This window comes from Trichogramma pretiosum, unplaced genomic scaffold (genome assembly GCF_000599845.2).
Source record: "Trichogramma pretiosum strain Unisexual culture from Peru unplaced genomic scaffold, Tpre_2.0 scaffold12, whole genome shotgun sequence".
Taxonomy (NCBI): Eukaryota; Metazoa; Arthropoda; class Insecta; order Hymenoptera; family Trichogrammatidae; genus Trichogramma; species Trichogramma pretiosum.
Window position 1 is genome coordinate 717,202 of NW_019641690.1, and position 22,241 is coordinate 739,442.

Below are 22,241 nucleotides of genomic sequence, written 5' to 3' on the forward strand. Positions count from 1 at the left end.
CTGTCTAGTATAAGTTATAGTCAAGTTGAAAAATATTATTTTAGATATATTTTTTTATGTAATACATTGTATGTCATTTGTGTTTAATTGAATAAACTTACTAAAAAAAGTAAATCTTGGTGAATTATGATTTTTATTAAACCATTTTACTGCTGAGATAAGTTCAACGAATTTTCGGTAATTTCAGTTACACCTTTTATCTGGTTCAATGAAAACAGTTAGTTTGAACTATCATGGATAAAATGAAAAGCGCAGAAAAAAAAATAAAACTAATTGTCTTTTCACACAATACATGGACTTGTTTACTATTTATTGAATATAATCAGTAATACCGATAACGCGTTTAGAGCGCAATCTTCTGCATTTCAATAATTATGGTGTCCTGATAGTAAGCTCCGAGCGATCATGAAATTTAATAAAATCGACTCGATCAATATTGACACATACTTGCAAGATAAGGAAAGTGGCAAGAAAGTCGGATCCGAGACTCGTGCTTAAAAAGTAATGGCAAGCAACGGAGTCTCGGTAGTCGGCACAGTGCAGAGAGAGGGTATACAGAGATGCGGTGTTGTTGTCGCCGCGGCTTTTGCAAAACCTCTTACGCATACACGCCCATGTTGTACGCGAATCGAGGTATGAATAAAAGTATCCCCATTCACGAGACTAGAGCGTGCTCGCGCTCCTCGCTCTCTGCAGCTTTCGAGCGCACTAGCGACTGCTGCGAATGCGACGACTACCTACTTGATCTATACGTATTTAGCTCGCAAAAACATCTGTGCGCGCTTGTGCGAGTCGGTGCGCTTTAAAGAAGAGACGCAGTATTAGTAAAAGCTGCGTACGACTCGGTTGCACTTGCGACCGAGAGTGCAGTGTGACAGTTGAGCTCCAAAGCCAAAGACGCGGCTGGGGGCCTCGAAAGCTGGGCCACTGTAACAGTCTCGTCGCAAACATCGCTACGTATTTACGTGCAGTTCGAGCTGACCGCGGCCGAGCACTGAGCTTCGCAGTCCGCATCGTCGGACAAAACAACCCAGCACGGCGCATTACCGCTACTCCGATTTATCGTGTAGTCTGGACTCGGGGGTCGGGCCTTGGCTCGACTAACTCGCCTACAAAACAACTACGTATATATAGTGCTACACATATATATACATTCGTACATGCCTATTCTAGCCGTGAGCGTCGTCTCTAGTCAGTTTGTCATTGTGTTGAGTGCGCAAACTGTGTGTCGGTATACGTACTCGAACATAAATACACACGCATACAGGCATACAAGCTGAGATTCGACGCCTGCGCAAAGGTTGTTTACAACTGCGAAGCTGCTTTTTCAGCGTAGGTATAATAGCAGCGTACATACACACGTATATATGCACTCTCTGCTCTCTGTGTACTGTGTACTGAGTACCTAGTGTGCATCGTAGTCAGCGTTGTACACACGACCTTTCCAAGATGGACACACAAAAACGTAATATAGGCGCCTTTCCGTGACCCGACCAGAGATATCGTCAGCTCGTCAGTGTTCCGCATGTGATCTCGACTGCGAGCGCGGGGACTCGAGACATTATTTGTGGCGACGCGTCGGAGCAGCCTCCAGGGCTGCGGCCAGCTGTGAACGGCAGATCAGCAACAACAACACCAGCAGCTCCTGGAACAGAGCCAACGGCTCTCGACCCAGCCCAACGACGCTACTGCTCCGTTGTCCGTGATCCGTATAAGCGACGGCCCTCGCTGATTAGTGAGTCTGTTACGCGCCTATCGCTATTCTTTCACTGTTACGCTGCTACGAGAACAAAATTACAACGTATTTTCGACGTATCTATTTCCGATAAGTATCTTCGAATAGAGTCGCGAGACCATTCTAAGACCCGGAGCTTCGCGCTTGCTTTTGGCTGACGTCGGCACCGGCTGGAGTCGGCTCTACGGGCCCGTTTGTCGTCGTTAAAACTCGAATTTGCAGCGTGTGCATTCACCAAACTGACAACTGCAACCAAGTGACAGCGCAAGCTGCTGTAAACTCGCTACGTGTTGCATCTGAGGACCACCACTACACGCAACCAACGACGCATCGCAAATTTTGCCACCGTTGACGTGGCCCTTATCTGCAAGACATGCGAGTCAGACCTCTTATTGGCTCTTGAAGCCACTCTCTCGTCCTCATGCATGTTCTTAAAGCAGCAGTTACAAGGTCATTTAAAGCTACTTCATCGCAAACTTCCACTTTTCCAAAATTGCTGGCTTATACAGTTCAATTAGGACGAACGCACCAATCGTGCTCGTTCGTCCTCATGTTCAAAGTAATCTAAACGCAACACCTTCCATCATGTTTTCTACCAGTCCCATGTGCCAGTCTTCTGGTGATATCGTTCTTGAGGGACACCTTAAAAAATTAAAAACTCTTAAAAAGAAATATTTTGTTCTTCGAAATGAATCTGTTGGGCACCCAGCCTGCCTTGAGTACTATGATAGCAAAAAGAAATTTGAAACTAAGTGCCCTCCCAAGCGCAGCATCACTGTAAAAAGCTGCTTCAATATCAATAAGCGCTGGGATACCAAACACAAGTTTGTCATTGCATTGTATACCAAAGATGATTGCTTTTGTCTTGTTCTCGAAAGTCAGAAAGAACTTGATTTATGGTTGTATCAACTACTCAGAATACAAAATGGTAATGTTGTAGATGGAGAACCACCTAAACCAATATTTGGTACATTTATTTGTATTTTCATAAACTTTGTAAACATACATTTATAAATTATAACTTTCTTCTTTGCTTTAGCTCATGTTTGGACAGTTCATTTACAAAATAAAGGTCTTGGTGATAAATTAGGTGGAGCTGGATACTTTAGACTTTGTCTCACTAAAGAAGCTGTTATTTTAAAAGAAGTTAAGAAGGAAAATACCCTGGAATTTCCTGTAAGTACTCTATTCTATGTAAGTATTCAATATTTTTTTTGTAATTTTGGGCATTAGATAACTGTGTATCAAAAATATAACAATTTTCTTATATTTGCACTAGTTAAAACAAATAAGAAGATGTGGTTGCATGGGTAAAGTATTCTACTTAGAAGTTGGACGTTCTGCTGTTACTGGCGGTGGAGAAATTTGGATGGAAACTGAAGACTTTAATATATGTAAAGCTATGCATTCTACTGTTAGCGCTATGATGTATGAACAAATAGAATCGGAAGAAGGTCCTAAACAAAGAATGAGAAGTTCATCTGCTAATGAAGCAAGCAAACCAATATCAGTACTTCAAAGAAGACATACCACACAGAAACTGCAAAACTCATCACCTGTGGGTAAGTTTTCATATCCTCATATATATCTACATTTTACATATTATAAATTTATTTATATAATGCATAATAACCAGCAACTAGCAATCATTTTTACATTGTATTACAATATTATTATTACTCACCATTTTCATGGAACAATTTTTGATCATCATTTTATAATATTTTGCTGACACATTTTCATCATTGTAATAGAAAATAAATTGTGAAAGCACATCATTATAATTTGGAAAAGTTGTTTTATTTTATGTATAGCTCTTGCATATTTTCAATGTTAAATACTTAGTCTTGATGATCTATTTTATTAGTTCAAAAATTCCTCTGTATTATTACCATACATTACTCTTCATAAAAGAAACACATTCTTATTCTTTATTCATTAATAAAGTTGCTTTTAGTAAGTTATGAACGTAATAATGAAACTAAAACGAGCAAAAAATAATGAAAAATGTGCAATCAAAACTAAAAGTAAACTTACCAGTTACTAAAAAAGAGTTACGGACATTACAGAAGAAAAGAAGGAATACAAGGATCAAGTGGAAATTGTCCAAGACCAGATCATTACTGCATTTGCCTCTTCTGAGTGCAGTCCATCTCAAACCACTTCTTCTCCCAATACATATATGGGTCTGTTTTGTCTCATCAGCTATATGCTTTTATTTTCCATTCTTTCATTTCAATGTTCATTTAATTTTCTAAACTCTGTATGGACATCAAAAATGCCAATCTATTATTTTATGCTTATAAATCTTCAATCTTAAATTTTATATAGTTACCAAAGAAAGATTTGTTTATTTAGAAATGAAGTAAAAAAAGAAATTAATAAATGAGAATTTTGGAAATTTAAAAGTAACAAGTTTTTAACAACTTAATAGTTTTTATATCAAGCTAATCCTATTACATAATCTTTTCAAAATCAAGCATTTTTTAAATGTAGCAATGAAAATGATAAAATAAAAAAGAACAAAATTCACATGCAATCTTAAGATAAATATTTTACTTGAATCATTGAAAAGGATCCAGATACACTCTTTTAAGAGTTCTGAAATCATCTGTAAATTTGAAATCATAGATTCCTACATCTTTAATAATCTACTTATAATAATACCACATAAAATTACGACATTCATTAAGAGTATGTTGATAAATATATTAAGAGACTTATAAATCAAAAAATGGCCATGTATAAATATTTTTTACATATATTTGATTCTAATACTAGTTTACTATTAGTACTAGTTTTATAGCCATTCATTTCATGTGTTACTATATGATTGTTTGTGCGCTTTTTCTATAAATGTTGCAGATGCCATGATTAATGCTACTGCTACTGCTAATTCTAGCATTAATGTTTATAGTTTTAGTTGTATCAAAAGCATTAGCAATTTCCTGAATAGACCATGATTTACGCTTTTCAATATGATATAATGGTTATTTTTTTCAATTTGTTTAAATGACACTGAACTTTGTCATAACTCCCATATGTTGCTGCTTTCCATGAGATGTAATTATGTGAAAGATCTGTGTTAAAGGCTTCAAGCTTTTCATTCGATTATTCAATCTTCAACACTCACTTTTCATTTTTCTCATTTCTGTAAAACTCTATGATTTATCATATTTATTTTTGAAGTATCTCTTGCTTTTTCTCGCATGTTTAATAGGTATAAAACTGCTACGTTTTTTCAATTAGTATTTAAACCTTTAAAATAATTGTAATGTAGTAAAAATTAACCTGAAATAGATTAAAAATTAAATGCCTAGATAAATTATGAATCATTAAATGAATGTTGAGGGGGAGGAAGCACGACAGGGGGGATGCTAGTAAAAATGAACACTTTTCACGGCGTCTTCTGAGATTTACTGTGTACAACATATTTTACGAACAATCTTATGTGTTGATCAGTAGAAAAATAAAATTATAGTCCAAATGGAATCTAGTAAAAAGAAGATACAATAGAAATTTCAGATAATTCTTGAAAAAATTGTCCATATCTTTTGAATATCGGTTTCTTTAATTGAATAGAAAAAAACTGGACATGTATTTGACGAAGAAAAAACGTTTTTAATTGTTTCTCTCGAAAAACTTTTTTTTATACTCAATAATAAATCATCGTTCATATATGAGTACACGATAACCCGAATAAAAATGATTCCTTATTAGGATAATTCAAATGCAAATCTAGCTTGATGTTTTATCGATCAATGTGCTAAATTATCACAAAAATACGACATAAACATCAAAGATATTTGCTGAATTGAATTTAAGTTGAAATAAATATTGTACATAATTGTCCAAATCGATAACTTATAAAGAATCATTTCGTATACTACTACATAATGGTACACAGTGTAGCTAATCTGTAAATTGAAATTTGAATCGGCTTAAGCTTTGTCATATGAATATTCTCCATGTGCATGATACGTGGTAATTTTTAACGAGAGAAGTCTCGGTAATAATCGCGTAACATGGTTCTAAATGCTTACGGTAGATGCAATAAAATTAATTCGATTATGCCACTCTCAAGTAACCCGAGCGATATTCTCAAGCTAATCTCTATCCGCTAGCTATGGTGAGCAGCGTCAACTATGGCTTTACGGGCTGCTCGATGTACGCGTGGTCGGTGGCTGCAACTGAATATATACTCGAAAAAAGTGCATCCTCGCGCAATAAAAAGAACACTAGTATTTTTAGGAAAAGTTTGCTCTGTATTTGAAAGGTGTTTTCTTGGGATTTCAGGTGAGCCAGTGGCGCGCGACAGGTGCGACAGCTTGCCCTCGAGAGGTCACGGGACGACGAGCGGCGAGGGCCAAAGCGCCGACAGTACGACCAACAAGAGCGGCAACTTCATCACGACGGTGATAGCCGGACACGAGCGCAGCAACAGCACCATCTCTACGCTGGTGGGCGGCAGCTCGGGCGCGGGCTCCTCGACGGCGACGACGACGGCTAGCAGCAGGCCGCTTTCCACGCACACGAAGCTCATGTCCGGCTCGCCGCCCGTCGTCGGCTCCCTACCTCTGAGCACCGTGTCGGCCGCTTGCTCGACCGACTCCACTGGCTCGTCGCTCTCGATGGACGAGGCCTCCTGCGAGCAGGCCATGGACGTCGTCGGTGCTCATCATCCCAGCAAGTACGGTCACTCCTTGACACCCGACGAGCCGGCCATACTCGAGGAAATGGGCGACGACTACGTGCCCTGGTCACAAGCCAGTAGCCAGCCGCACAAATATTCTTCTAGTTTCAAATCTTGCTCGCCATCGCAAGTCAGTTGACATTTTTAACTCGCCAACTTTTTCATTGTCCCTTTCTCCACGGTCCGACTTGAACGTGAATTCGATCCTCTCTCTCTCTCTCTCCACAGCAAAGTTCCTACGTCGAGATGTTCAGCCCGAGCGGCTCGAGTCCCGGCCAGAGCGTGTACATGCCCATGAGCCCGGCGACGGGTGGACACTCGCACTCGCGAACCTCTTCCTTGGTCGACGACTCGCACGAAGGATACGTACCGATGGCACCTCTCGGCGACACGAGTTACGTCGACATGGATCCCATCGGTGCTCATCACCGTGCGAACGGCCACTTCTCAGACGACGGCAGCAGTGGCTCCGTGACCTCGGGAACGCCCAGCACCGACTTGCGCTTCGCCGAGTATCACCTGGAAAAGGTGCCGAGCTTTCTATCGCCTATCGACGACACGCAGGAGGAGTCTAGGCCGACGAGAGCTTACTCCGTTGGATCGAGGCCGGAGCCTGCCAATCGGCATCGCAAGAACAGGTTTGTTTGCTCCAACGAGCTATTTGACCAGGTCGCTCACCTTCGCGTGTAAACTTTTGAAAGCCCGATCGAGCAACTGGCAGACTTTTTGCAATAATTAAACGAAAGTTTTCCGCAAAACAGATTCGAGATAGCCCAGCAAGAGTCGATGAGGGTGCGCGCCTTTTCGGTAGGAAGTCGCGCCAGAAAACCAGAAATTGCTCGCTTGAATGTTGTCACGGCCCCGCTTATGCCTGGAATTGAGAACACTCAGAACATTACGAGCAAATCCAACTCTGCTCCACTTTTATCCAATTCTTGGGGACATAGCGCGGTCTACCCAGCCTCTGCCGACCGCATGGAGGACCTCATGGAGATGGACTTTAGTCGACCGAAGGGTGGACCAATGCATCCACCGACTCTGTCTTCGTCTTTTTCACAGTCGCACTCGCAAGCGTACCCAACTGCCACTAGTGCCGGTTCCTACATCGACATGTCTCCTGGACAACCACCAAAATCAATCACTGCCTCGTATGTCAGTATGAACGGCGCATCTAAGGTTTGGCATTTGGCTCACTTATATTTTTATTAATATTATTATTATTTGGGTATAATTCAAGCCAGTAAATTAAAGTTAAACATTCACGATTGAAAATTTCCCAAATTCTTGACAATTAATAATATAAAGTATTTTCTTTTCGTATCTTTAACCGGGTTTCTACCATTAATATATTCATGAGCATTTAGTTAGTTTATTAATTTAATTGATGAATATTGTTGACATTCCATTTTCATTTGCAAATGTTTTTATTAAATCAATTTATTCGATCATATAGATGAATCGGACAAACAATAATAACATGAGCGTCAGCAAAAACAATAATGTCAACAACAACAACAATTTTGCCACTGCCAACCATAATCAAAACCAGAGTCATTCAATGGGCATAGTTACAAATCACAAGCCATTGATAACACAGGCATCAACAGTTTTAAAGCCTGTTAAGGAATCAGAGTCACCGAATATGCAAATGGAAAGTGCTCCTGAAAGCTGGTCTCAGTCCAAACCGAGTCCTGATCAAATATCATCATTTAGTCAGTACGATTATATGGATATGAATGGACCACCTGGTGGTATGAGAACGGCCCCAGTAGACTTACCGCAACCTCGACGAGCACCCGATGGTTACGTTGAAATGAATTTCAAAGGAAAGTCGGACAAAGATCAAGATTACATGAACATGAGTGCAAACAAAAATAAGCATAACCAGAATCAATATGGAAACCGCAAGAAAAAATGTTCTTTGCCAATTGCCATTAAATCAGCTGGCAAATCGATGAGCACAGCCAATTTTCATCTGCCCTTGTCAAATAGCAGTCCAATTGAGACAATGTCTACCCTCACACCTGTTTCGACTCCCGAAATTACACCTACTAGCTCATCTGCCACGATATCTCCTCTCATTCCTAACAGTTCTTTGATTCCTGAGGATAAACTTGAAAATGTAACGAAACAGAGAAATACGTCCAGTAGCAATACCAATGCTACTTCAGACACTGTTGTTGTTATTCCTTCTTCACAAAGCAGAAAAATTTCGGCACCAAGCCCGTTACCGGGTGTCGATGGTTGCCCAATATCGAAAAAAATGCACGATGACTTTTGCACCACAACCACGTCATTCACAAGGTAAATCAATTACATACATTAATAATGGCTGATCTGATTATCAAAATGAACGATGCCTGAAATAAAATTTATTTTTGTCACAGGCCAATTGTCGTTACTCGAAAGCTCGAGTATCAAGCTACTCTGCCAGCTTGTAGCACTTCAAATAAACCCGTCAGCCCAGTTGCTAAAGAGCCTCTGCGAACAACTGCGAATCAATCGATTACGTCAAAAGAGCTTACTACTTTTACATTGAACCCGATTACAAAAAGATTGTCAGACTTGACTGTATCGAAGCCACATTTAGTTACAGCCTCGATGACCCCAACAGCTTCAGGATTCAAACCTGTACAACCTGTAAAACCCACTTCACCTAAAATTGTTGAAGATTCATCCAAGATCAATCCGACCCCAGTTACGACTCCAACACCTTGTCCTGTGGACAATGAAGGCTACGAAAAATTGCAACCAGGTGCAATATTATTGCATTATGCCAAGCTTGATTTGCCAGAGGTATCTAGTGCACCTCCAGTTTCGCCTTCTCCTGCTCAAGAAGGATTCACCTATGCAGAAATTGATTTTGCTAAACTCAAACCACTTTAGACTAATTCATTACATGTTTTATGCCAACGCATCTTCATACGCTGCAGTCATATGAAAGACATTTAATTTGTAAAGAGATACCGCCAAAAAATTGATACATTATGGTGTTGAAATCTTTCCGATAATTTTGTTGCAGTAAACAATTTATCAGAAATGATTGCTACACCTTGTAAATAGGAAAATGATGTATGTAATTTCAAAAATTCAAATAATCATGTATACATACAAAAACGATTAATTGTAGGAAAATATACTTGAAAATATGTCATATGTATAAATATATATATATATAATAATATATATATATAATGTTTACGATCATTAAATAAACATGTAGTTGTCATTTATTTTCAATTGAATATCATTTTTTGGACAATATACCCTTTGAAATAATTAAAAAATTTTCAATTGATCAATTGATTCAATTGATTGTTTATAGTGTAGTCCAGAAGATTCTTCAGAAAAATATTGTTATTATTTCATCACTAGACTCTAATGAGATAGCTTTTAACTGGATAAAGAAATCGAAAATTTCCAATAAATCAAGTCTTGTTTATTTTTATCAGAATACATTATGAAACAATTTTTTCAAAAATAATATAATAATTACAATAATTCACATTAAAAAATCATAGTTTCAGGTAATAGGTATTTACTAATGTTAAGTAAACAAATTCATTAGATTCACATTTCCATTCATTTGATTATATATACTTAAATCATTCTTAACATAGCACATTAAAAATTATGTTAATCATTTCATTTTTAGGAAGAACTTATTGATAGTAGAAAGAATCTAGATAATTTTTGAGCACACAAATAATCAACTTAAAATGACCAATAAATTGATTAATTAAAAAATTGATCGATAGCAGGTTTCAACAATTATAAGTTGAACCAAATGCATTAAAAATATACAAATTAATATTTTTACAATTCTAGCTTTACTTTAGGCACATTCAGTTTTATGTAATGTTTAAATAACTTTTGCTAGTTCAGTGACTAATGATTATTTATCAACTTTGTACGGGGCACGATATTTGAATTTTTCTTCAGATGACATTTGGTCCCAAGAGTTTTTCAAATATTTTTTAATATCTGCTTCTGTTGCTTCACTATTCTGTTGTTTAATTATAAAATAATTCCTATCATAATAAACTTCAAAATCTGGGGGCTGCAATTTATTGATCATTTTTGCGATTCGTTTTTGTTTTTTCATATTTTCTGAACGAGCATCATCACTTAATGGAGATTTAGGTTCTAGACTCAAACTTTCATCGTCATCATTTTGATTGGTTTCTGAATCTACTTGGTCTAAGGTATCACAAGATGACAAACTAACTTTTACCTGCAAATATGAGCTTGTTCAAACTATTTGTGAACTTGTAAAAATATTTTTGACTTATTTTTTACCTATCTACTATATCTACCTTCTTAACACTTTTAATACTTTCATCTTTTCGTTTTCTTTTATTGCTTGTTTTCTCATCACTTTTGGAAACCTTATTAGTCATGTCTTTTAATTTTGCTTTAAATATTTCAGTAGATGACAAATCAAGTTCATATAAAACATCCATAGCTTCAGCCACTGCTTTTTGCCATGTAGGAAATATATTTGGTTTAATAGTTAATGCTGATGCAAATTTCGGTTCTTTTTTGCGTACGTCATTGGTAATTTGGTTAGCTTTGTTACGGAAGTCTTCTATACCCAAAAAAGGAATCATGTGATGTGATGGGATCCAACTATGTCTACCATGATCATTAAAAAAGTGAACATGTATCATAAGACTTTTCATTTTTCCAACAGCTTGTAAAAATAATGATAAAAATTATTATTAGATCATTGTGTGATTTGAAAAAAAAAATTTTAATTTTCTTACTTGAAACTTTCTTGTAAGTCAGTAACGAGTTTGGGTCATGCGTTACCATGCATGGCCAAAATGGGTAAATGCTCATTCGAGCCCATGCTAACTGATTTAGCTCCCATTTACATGTGTTGATGAGCTCTTCCGATGTTAAAGGTTCATCATTTCTCACCATCGATTGATTTGGAGTTGATTGATTGAGAGACTCCTCGCACTCCTCTTCTGAAGTACTGACTTCTTCAGAAGGAACTTCAGCATTATCCTACGATAAATTGAAAAATTAATTTAAAAAGTTTATAAAAAATTGTATTATGCATTCAGAAATTTTGACAAAAATATTGTTTATGATACAAAAGTAATAGTTATTAGAGGAAAAAATTTGAATGAAGATTTGTTAGGTTATTAGAACAGCTTACTTGTGATGTATTTTCATTTTCTTTATCGTGTTTACTATATTGCACATTTTCTTCGCTATCCACATCCATAATTGAGAAAATACAAAAATTAACGATAACAGGACAAAAAATTATGGCAAAATGTTGTTTTTCAAGTCAAGATTGTTTGTTCTGAAGTGAAAAACATTTATAAACAAGACCGCATCACAACTATGATATAACTATACAAGCCTATGGTATAGGTATCGACTCCGTATTCAGCTTACTGCTACATTACATGTTTAAAGCGCACACACGCGAGCTCCGAGACGCCATTCCGCATTCACTGTTATAGTAACTCGACAGTCGACGTATAAGGTTAAAGGTACATTACTATATCTATATATACTCATGCATGCATAAAGTATACAATCCAGCAGACTGTTGCTCTCGCAGTGTACAGTGTACACACTGCTCCGAATTCCGAAATCGAAACGATACAATTCTGCGTCCTATTATAGGTTATGTTTGGTAAAAGTTGTTTCACGCATTTAAATTTGACTCCAAATTCTGAAATTGCTTAAATGATTCTGCACGGACTGTTTCTTGACGACTAATGGTCGTATTTACAAAATTCGCACTTAAACTTAAAAAGTTTTTACGTAATTAATGTATCACAAAATGTTATTAAAAATTATACATAAATCAAAATATCTCTGCATGATAAAAAAATTAACCGACTGATGTTCAATTAATGGACTTTAATTCTGTCGAGTGGAATGCTGGAGTTCCCTATACTTATACACGTTTCAGTGTACCCGACGGAATTAATGTCCACTTAGTGTTCAAACCGGCCTGTATACGTAGCCCTCTGCAGATATTATCGCATGGAAAAATTATATTTAACGCTTTAACGCCTGAAGTGACCATTTCTGGACAACATTTATAGCGACGAATAACATCGATTAAAAATTGTTTAAAAAACTTTTCAGATATCATTTCTAACGTAAAATTTAATGTACTTTTCGAATCTGGGGTCAGAATTTTCAAAAATTTATTTTTAATAAAAAGTTATAAACAGTTCTCTCGTGCGTCTCACGCAAATAGATTTGGTCAATGGCATGTATACTTTACTGTAAAATAGTTATAATTATGAAATTCAATATGGCGATCATAAATATGACTCCCGAAGACTTGTATGTGACAATTTTTTACTCGATTACCATCGACTGTACGAGAAAAAGTTATAGAACAAAAAGTGTTTGGAATTGATCAAAGAACACGCCTGATTTTTTTCAGAATTTTTGGAACGATTTTACAATAAAGTATACATGCCATTGACCAAATCTATATGCGTGAGACGCACGAGCGAACCTTCTTTAAGTGTTGAAATTTGAGTTAAACGAGATTATTTTCTTGAAATGTCATGTTTTATTTTACAAAATTGTTTATAACTTTTTATTAAATAAATTTTTGAAAATTCTGACCCCAGGTTCGAAAATTACATTAAATTTTACGTAAGAAATGATATCTGAAAAGTTTTTAAAACAATTTTTAGTCGGTGTAATTCATCGCTATAAATGTTGTCCAAAAATGGTCATTTCAGGTGTTAAAGGGTTAAGGAGTAATAATTTGGTCTTTGATATTTTTAATACAATTTAAGCTAGGATCGATCAGAAAAATAAATTTACCAATTCTTAGAAATTAAAAAAATGACAATTATCTTTTACACCAAGTGGACTTTAATTCTGCCGGATAGATCGCCAGAATTTCCTACACTTAATGCTTATACGCCCTCCATCACTCTGAGACAAAATTAATGTTCACTCAGTGATCTGCATAGCTTGTGACGCTCTCAATTTTGGATTAATTCCATGCTATTTCTTATGAGTAAATTGAAATTCAATCGTGTCATAAGAAAAATACAATAAATAAATTTAATTTTTATAATTAGCTGCAGAGAATCTTGGAGGATTTTGCAAATCGTTGCTCATGAGAGTCGAAATGACAATTAAAAGATCTAAGCGACGCAAAGACCAACTGGATCAAGGGCGATTATCCTAGCTTTATCTCGTTCTTGATATATTGATTATCTCCTTTCTACCAACCCTATGGATCCAAAGGTTTTCATACAAGTCTCTGTATTCTAGGCGCTCTTGGGCTGCAGTTTCAATACATTTACAGAAGTTAGCACGAGTTCCAAAGATACATTTCTCTGCAGTGAGTCAAGGGACCCATCGATGGATTTGGATATTTGGTTTCACATCATTTGAATTCGTCTAGAGTTATTGACTTCATTTTAAAACATTATAATTTTTCAATTAAAACGATTCGATTGATGTTCTAGGAAGTTTGTACGATGTACGAAAATGTGAAATTCAGGTGTGAACAGTAGTTGGAGGAAGAGAAAGCGCAGCAATAAAAAACGTCCTCAATTGCCGTGATTTATGAAAATATTGGCAAAAGCTGTAAATAGACATAGATGAAAAGCAAGTGAAAACAAGTGTTGAACTGAATGTCAACCTAGAGCTGAATAAAGTATCACGTATTTCTAATATATACGGCAAAATTAGCATTTATGTAATAAAATTCTATATACGATCAAACTGTTGGATTTGAACTATACATGAATATCTTCAAACATTTCGTGCATTCTTGTATGTGAATTAGCTCAAGTGCTAAAAAAAACTTGGTATAAAAGGCACAACTCTCATGACTTTGAATTAGAAAATGCTTCTATCATTTCTATTATGAATATCGGTTAACTCGTGCATGCGTAACTAGCCTTTTTCCACTTACATAAATAAATAGTCAATTCTTGAGCTGTAAATAATTAAAAATTTGGATTAACCTGGGCATCGGAAAAAGCAAAGAATACCAATAAAGTCAAGAGACTAGCAAAATGGTATGCAAATTGAACGGGAAAAGATTAGGTAATTTGCACTGAAATTCGAGAAAAGAAGAGCCACGCGACGCCGGCGTATGAGACTTCTTATGTTTTCACGCGTACACACGCTAATTAAAATTTTTATTAGATCGAAGGCCACACCCACTTTTTCACATGCTATTCATCGTGAAGCATACAAGAAATCATTGTCATTGGGAAATACAAACATTTCCGAGGATTAAGAGTATGACAAATGATCAAGACCGGGAGCTCAAGATCATTAACGCCTACAAACATATATATACCTGTTTCTTTGGTTAGCGAGGAAGCATGTCGATGCAATGATAGAAAGAAGTAATAGGACTCGACATTTCTCGATCTCCACATGTAATCCACACGGTAGCAAGTGCTACATTCTTAGAGAGAAAATAGTCACGAGGTCCGATGCTTTGTCAATCTTGTGGTTTGTTTAATTAAGCAATTGTCTAGAGTCTACCTTGTCTGTCCGGTAGCACCGCCTGGATTTTATTAGAATATCATAAGTCACATAGAATTACTTATTTCTCCACGACGTGCTCATTCTCAGTGTCGTTCGCTCCTTACAGGAATTTTCATCTGATATAAAAAAAACCCGTCTACTCCAGCTATTTTTTTCTTTTTAACATTATAGTTCAATTTACGTTGGATTTTGTGAATCTATAATACATGAATCTCACAACAAAGAAAAGTTATGTCTACAAAAACGAGAAAGAAACTGTGGCTATTTTTTATTAAATATATATGCTAATTAAACAACGCTTCGCTCATACTGAATAAATTGACGACATAGAAATGTAATTGAATAAATTTGATTAAAACATAATTTATAGCATTTCAACACGATTTTCTTTGTAATCATTAGGGCGTAAGAACTCGTTAAAAAAAATTTCTCATCCGAAAAAATGTATTCTTGTGTCACGGATATTCAGTATCCATTCAGAAACGCATATCTCAAAATTGCACAAACGTTTTTTTTTCAGCCTTTTTGCTGTTTTTTTAAGCCAAATAAAAAAAGTATTATAATGTAAGGAAATTGAAGCGATTCTTTACTTAACAAAAAATGACCGGAACTACTCGACTTTTGGTCGATATGCATACAACTTTCGCGTAACACAAGCTCGAGAATCATTCCATTTTCAGAACTTTTATTTAAACTTCTTTATACTTTTGTTAAATTTCGTTTTATTTGCTTGGAATAAATATTTTCATTCGACACGCTTGTATGTCGGTACTTGAAAGGTTGATGCAGCTTCGAAAATGAAACGTCTATATCTGCATTGTGAACGATACTTACCTAGGGCTCGTGAATCACTTTTATTATTCCCTTTCTAGTCGACATAATACTACTACTACTTCTTCTATATAATTTTTATTCGAAGATTCATCAAATTGGATTAATTTAACTTTCCTTTATACGATTTAGCGATCATAAAAATTAGCCCTCGCGTAAACTAGGCCTGACTTTTTCCGAAAATTTTTATGAATTTAAAGGATCAAATACTGCGTGTTCAGGCTTTTCGATCGAACCAACCAATTTAATCGATACGAGCGACACGCGAGCTATCGATAATATTACTATATGGTATAACAGCCTTATGCAATGGATTCGAGGATAATTTAGTCGAGCCTCGATCGTCTCAACTCTGAGTTATACACGCGTCTGACGCACCGGAAACTAAGAACAAGATAGCGATGACGTATGTGTAGGTATACCTTGGTGTTTATACCTTAGTGTAGACTCGAGAAGTGCTCGCGCGATTGTTGGTCGGCTCGTTGATTGAAATTTGCCGGCTGCTCAGGCAGCAGCAGCAGCAGTCTCGCGTACTCTACGATATCTTATCTCAATCGGGATATGTTTATTATGATTTACCGACGCACACGTCGACACGCGCACGAACACCTACTCAAGTAGCACAGTTCTTTGATAGAAGACTACTCGTTACTACATCAAAAAAATTGATCCTATTTCTTCCCAAGATTCAGTCATCTTTATTCATTTTTAATGTAATATAGTATAATAACTAATGCATACGGAATACTGTTATTTCACCTTATATTAGCTTATTTTATGTGACACTTGCAACGCCTTTGATTGATGAGCTACAAAATATTAGGAGCTTAAGAGGTGTGAAGACGCTCGCCGGAATTCTAGTAGGTATTAAAACGCTAAGTAGACACGTAGAACAATACAAAGAAAGTTTGAGTGATGTATGAGGAAAAATGTGACGACGGCTCGCCGCACGAGGCTTACAACAGCAGTAGTCAACAGCAGCGCTGATATTATTCAAACAAGCACGTATTTCTGTCGGAACTCGACTATATACACTCGGAAGAAAGAGAGAGAGAGAGGGTCGATTTAGAGAAAAATTGACGCTTGTTCCGGTGTTTGGTTTAGGCCGGAGCATCGAGCTCCAAGTTATGTAAATTGCGAGCAAAATATGAGCGCGCAAAGATTTTGAAAGGAGCCGAGGTGTTTCCTCGACACATTCGAGCGATATGTATAATCGTGTTCCGTGTACAGGTTGGCCTTTTTGTGTACCTTCTCCAACATCAAAGCTCGTGCCGCGCCCCGAGATATCTTGAGTCGTAACTTTTTACGCATAAAATGTACGACGAGAGTAGCGCGTGGCTCTCCTTGCGACTCGTTGGTCTGGCAATTGCGACAATGGAAGTATGTCCATATAATCCTTCCAAACATGTTCTAAACCACAACTTGATTTCTAACTTTTGACCATCGTGTCATATGCACATGTTGATATCGACTCAATCAGTTCAACTTTCTTGACCTTTTTAAAAATATTTCTTAATAATTCATCATGTTTTACATTCTACAAGTGAGCGACTTGGCATCTGCACATGCATCTATTCTTTTTAATCCTGAAAAATACCAGGAAGTAATTATTATATTCGAAACAATGTATGAATAGGAAATTACGTTAATCTTGTATTAAAGATTGGTAACTTATTGATTTGAACTTGTGATACATAGATCAAACATACTCTGTGTGCTACCTACCTAAACAACGTCTAGGTATAAGGATCTCCATACAATTTTTTTTAATTGTTTCATTGGGATTTCAGTAGCATCCGAGTAATTATATTCACACCATTGACTGCGCTTGAGTGATTCTTGTATAATAGTTTTCTTTATAGTCTTACCTTATTAAATTCCAGGAAACAGGTGTCATCTAGAATTATAGTAAATGATGTATTCGAAAAATTTTGAAGATGCATCACCTCACAAAATGTTTTTACGCCCCTACTATGAGTTTCATAGTGTACACCACGATATTTTACTTCTATAGAGCCACATTTTATCAGTAACCGAAGGAAGAGAAAGTTGGGTATAGTGTATAGCAAGAAAAATATGCTGTTTTCGTCTAGAAGCTGTGTAGAACTTTTTTTCATGAGTAAATTATTTAAAAATAAAATGTAAGAATTACGCTGGAGATTTTTTATCACACAATGAGATAGTACTTATCGCTCTTCATTATTGTAATCATTGAAATACGAATTAACATACGTACCGATAGGTGCGAATGCGCTTGAAAGAATGTGATCAATAGTGAAAGTGAGAAAAATTGATAAGCCGAAAGCGGAAGGATAGTTTATTTAGCTGCATTACAATCTCGCGACAAACAAACATTTTCTCAGCGTTTGATTGTTCAAGCTATCGTTCCTGCCCATCATCACTATCACCTATTCACTTATCTCCTTTTCATAAATTTCGACGTGAAATATGTTAAAGTGTGCTACATTGCGGCTTGTTTTTTGGTGACAGAAGCTGCTTCTGGCGTACCGGGAATCCGTCGGCTGGCACCCGCGTGCGTATACAGTGTACATAGGCTCGGGCATCTGTTAGCGGTTAGCTTTACACGACGCAGACCTCAAGGGCTTCGTAATAATTGAACAGCCACTTGCATCGATCATCGATTCGATCATCGAGCGATTACAAAAAAAATCCGTTGACAAACGAGTAAAATCAAGCGCAACATGGTCGTCATCATTTTCCAGTCGCACATCGAGGCTTTGTTCTATCGATTTATAAATATTCATCGTCAGCTGCTTCATGTTTTTGGTACCAACGCTTATTCGTACTTGGATGAAATGAACAAAAAGCAGCTCTTCCACGTGCACGTATAGGTGTTTGTATCGAGAACACAGATGTGTCAAAATCATCAAAATGTGGATAGGCTCTATCTAGCTTAGATGAAACCGTTTACATACATGCATGTAGGTATTCATTCAAATACTTACTTTGATCACTTATTATCTCAAACGGGTAAATATTAGATACATACTTTGATAGAAGGTAGGTATCGGTAAACCTTTTTTGCGATTAGTTAAAAAATATGCTTTAAATTATTCAAAAGTCTACAGATAATGAACTTTCACGTAAATGTGCTCTGTGAAAGGCTGATTGGGCAAGCCTGATACTTTTTTCATTCATTTTTCCATAGGCTTTAGTGAGCATCGTAAATTATCATGAAAATGATTCACGAGTGAATTAAAATAACAGCTTATGCATAACACTGTTGTAAGAGGCCCTGTAAACACCTCGTACAATTTTGTGTCAGTAAAATATCCACCTTCTTATGAGTCTCAAACATTGCTAAACAAAATAACTTGCCTTTGTATAAAGATTTACACTATATAAAAAAATTGTTCTTCAATGAGTCTAGTGAAGTATCTGTCAAGAATATCAAAACGAAGGTTCAAGACCGTAGTTGCTTACATAATAATTTACGCACAAAGATGAAATGTGTTTAGTTGCACTTGGCACGTACTTCTTATTTACAATTTTCTTTACTGCAGCGTTATTTAAACAATTATACAGTAGTTTAATTCACAGAAAAGTTTAAAACTTTCTAGCTATGGGATGAAAAGAAATTGAAAAGAAGTCTGCAAAAAATGTAGATTCTTGAAAGTTCAGTATGTTTTTTGTGTGACATATGCTCTCAAAAGTTCGATAACGCATCTGTGCTACTTGGTTGTTGAATTTCTGAACGGCAATGCTGCAGCTCTCCAGAAGCCCACAGAACTGTCATTATTTTATCAATCAGCACGACCCCCGAGAAACGTTTCTAACACTTCTCGACATAATGCAGTCTCGTTTTCATCTACTAGTCTCTTGATTATATCTCAAGCATGGCAATATTTTAAAAGATTTTATTGCAATGAGAACTTTTCAAATCTGCCTTTGAAAAAGGTTCACATCAATGTGTTCGATGTTTTACTCGGAAAAAATTGAACTGTAAATACAGTGTATACTAAAAACAAATATTTTTGTAAAATAAAATTGAAAATGTAGAGCAATGAAAAAATGTCCAAGCTTGTATAGAGCTGCGGTTGCTGATTTAAAAAAGGGCACGTTTCACTTTGAGTGCGTTGGTAAAACGTTATTAGGCAAAAAAAAAGCACAAATAAGGCATCCGAGTGTTTCGTCAAGAGTAGCGCAGTTTTTTCCAGTTAAAAAACACATTGCGACGTTATACATTTTATGTTATATAAATGTGGCAAGCGCATAGAGAGAAACGTCACTCGGTACACAAGGCTCGATAATATTCCTGGCTAGGTAATTGCTTGCGCGTTTCTCTAAAGAGGCAATCTGTGTGGAAGAGCGAGTGAGCCAGCTCGCAAACGCGTTTCATGTTTCGAGATGGAAGCGAGGCAGCAGCAGCATTGGCAGAAGCAGCGACAGCAGCAGGAGCGGGAGCGGAAGCGGCGGCGGCGAGATAATGGAGTTCTGTGCGCCCGTGGCGCAAAGGCAGCCAGAGGAGAGAGCTTTTTGCGCCGCGCAGCAGCTATACAGCGGCAACGGCAGCATCATCGGCAGCGCGCGTACGCGACAAAGGAAGCCGGATGTATTCTAGAGCTGGCGCGTATCACGGGGGAGCGAGCGCCCACCCACACGAGTGCGCCGGGGCTTGCGAGCTGCTCCGCGTGCCTTGGCACGCACGCAAAGTCAAAAGGGGTAGTGGCTCGGCGAGCTGGTGGTAGTCGTCGTAGGTAGGTAGCGCGCTCGAGCCGGGAGCGCTCCCAGGTTCGGAGCTTTGGGCGCGAGCACACGGCAGCAACGGCAGCAGACCTCGACCGAGGAGTCGTGTGGGGCGCACTTTGAATTTCGCTCTGTAGCGCGCGTGTAGGCTGCGTAACGTCCGCCCAACCCCCGACGCTCTATGATGGGGCTCGAGGAAAATGAGTTATTCGACTCTTTTCGCTGCCTCGGGCAAAACTGCAAACTCTCCGCTCGCTCGGCGCGTCCTTTCCAGTTCGCGTCGACGCGTACTTCTATACTATAGCGAGATAATCAAACGACGATACACTGGAGCTACGCAAATTCGACGTTCGCCCGTACTCGCTACTATGTCGATACATCGTTGAGCTGTATAATATGACATCCGAACTTTTGCCAAGCCCAACCCGTCGTGACGTGCCCGAGCGAATATTTCAGGCCTGTCATTTAATATGTAGCACAAGTATTTGTTCGTACGTACAAAAACCGTATTGTTTTTCAGTCGGAGCCGAAGCGGATGTTTATACGCTATTGGTGAGCGAGTTTATCTCGTCCCTGCCGTGCCGGCAATACTTCGTGCACTGATAAATTCAACACCTGACGTAACACCGATATGCTTCTTCTTTCATATAAGTAATAATACTTATGTTTGCCCTTACCGCCGTTGTACTTGAATCCCACTCGGAATTATTATATTCGCTATAATTTAATTGACCTCAGAAGTGGAAAATTCACTAAACACATAGCGGTGATTGTAACATTCATTGAATAACTTTTATAGATACTCAGTTTTTTGATACTTTGAAATAAAATTAAAATATTCGATTTTAAACGGAAATAATTTTTTTTTTCTACGACATAAGTTTGATAATATTTGAGCTTTGAGATCTGCACTCGCGGCAAAGATGACTCTTTCATCGGCCAAAGCAAAGCGCGTAGAATTGCTTTGCTTTTGATATCCTTTGCTCTCGTGCAGACGGTGAGCGAAAAATTGCACGAGCGATAAGCAGATGTTTAGAGTCGGATACATCCTCGTCGACGTCGAGCCCGAGCAAATATACGATAGGAGTTACATAGCAGAAAACTGATTCACTATATATAATATGAATATATATGTGTATAAAGGCGCGCGTGCGGCCCTTTGATCTTGTACATTGATACTTGCTATTCTTATTACGGCGACGCACGATTACTCAACTGCCCGATCGTTTATATACGGCGAATTTTACTTGCCAGCTGACACCTTGTGTTATATCAGTATATTTATATCGCATGCATATGAAATCTTCGATGCTCCAAGGATCAACGGCGATGCAGATATCTAGTCTACTTTGTTAAAAAGTACTATGACGTTATTTGAATTTAAGAATTGAACTTATTGGATAGAGTTTAAAGGCTGACCAAGTGAAACATATTTTTTTTTTATGTTCACATTAATCTTTTGATTAATAAAAATCAGTCCATTGCATCGATTACTTTCAAAAGAGTTCAGAGTTATGCAGATACGAATTCTTCGAGCTGCTCGTAAACATTCTTTGTTCCAAAGGCTTTACTATCTGTTTCCATTTGAAAGAACGAACGGATTATTTTATCTTCATAACACCTTTTATATACCATTTAATTTCTATTAATTTCTAGCCGCAAGATTCAAAAAAAGTGTGTCAAATTTGATTAATCGATGTGGCGATGAAGAAATATAAATATACTTTCTATATGTTAATCATCAGCTGTGTAGACAAAAGACGC

The 22,241-nt window shown here is 37.3% G+C and overlaps 2 protein-coding genes across 8 annotated transcripts; one reads left to right on the forward strand and one right to left on the reverse strand.

Moving 5' to 3' along the window:
- The first annotated feature begins 187 nt into the window (after positions 1-187).
- LOC106649838 (insulin receptor substrate 1-B) lies at positions 188-9,553 on the forward strand. Of its 6 annotated transcripts, none has more exons than XM_014367487.2 (9): positions 188-2,702; positions 2,775-2,929; positions 3,015-3,297; positions 3,805-3,921; positions 6,032-6,558; positions 6,657-7,066; positions 7,175-7,604; positions 7,882-8,732; positions 8,816-9,553. In XM_014367487.2, exons 1-9 carry the CDS (start codon positions 2,321-2,323, stop codon positions 9,312-9,314), a joined length of 3,654 nt encoding a protein of 1,217 aa, XP_014222973.1. In that variant the 5' UTR covers positions 188-2,320; the 3' UTR covers positions 9,315-9,553. The 6 variants fall into 6 exon arrangements, with proteins under 6 accessions (XP_014222973.1, XP_014222976.1, XP_014222974.1 ...); XM_014367490.2 differs by having other exon boundaries at positions 188-2,663; XM_014367488.2 differs by having other exon boundaries at positions 7,190-7,604; positions 8,816-9,552.
- Positions 9,554-9,949: 396 nt separating this feature from the next.
- On the reverse strand, positions 9,950-12,337 carry LOC106649792 (histone-lysine N-methyltransferase NSD2-like). 2 transcript variants are annotated; one of them, XM_014367414.2, is made up of 4 exons: positions 11,596-11,819; positions 11,195-11,441; positions 10,745-11,121; positions 9,950-10,662 (listed from the first exon to the last, which is right to left on the reverse strand). In XM_014367414.2, exons 1-4 carry the CDS (start codon positions 11,662-11,664, stop codon positions 10,324-10,326), a joined length of 1,032 nt encoding a protein of 343 aa, XP_014222900.1. In that variant the 5' UTR covers positions 11,665-11,819; the 3' UTR covers positions 9,950-10,323. The 2 variants fall into 2 exon arrangements, with proteins under 2 accessions (XP_014222900.1, XP_014222901.1); XM_014367415.2 differs by having other exon boundaries at positions 10,571-10,662; positions 10,728-11,121; positions 11,596-12,337.
- Positions 12,338-22,241: the final 9,904 nt, after the last annotated feature.

Excerpts from the sequence above, each read along its gene's own strand:
- LOC106649838 (XM_014367487.2), top strand. The coding sequence starts at position 2,321 with ATGTTTTCTACCAGTCCCATGTGCCAGTCTTCTGGTGATATCGTTCTT. Across the intron at positions 7,605-7,881 it reads GTATGAACGGCGCATCTAAG|ATGAATCGGACAAACAATAA; the intron begins GTTTGGCATTTG and ends TCGATCATATAG. Across the intron at positions 8,733-8,815 it reads ACAACCACGTCATTCACAAG|GCCAATTGTCGTTACTCGAA; the intron begins GTAAATCAATTA and ends TTTTTGTCACAG.
- LOC106649792 (XM_014367414.2), bottom strand. The coding sequence starts at position 11,664 with ATGGATGTGGATAGCGAAGAAAATGTGCAATATAGTAAACACGATAAA. Across the intron at positions 11,442-11,595 it reads AAAATGAAAATACATCACAA|GATAATGCTGAAGTTCCTTC; the intron begins GTAAGCTGTTCT and ends AATTTATCGTAG. Across the intron at positions 11,122-11,194 it reads GACTTACAAGAAAGTTTCAA|CTGTTGGAAAAATGAAAAGT; the intron begins GTAAGAAAATTA and ends TATTTTTACAAG.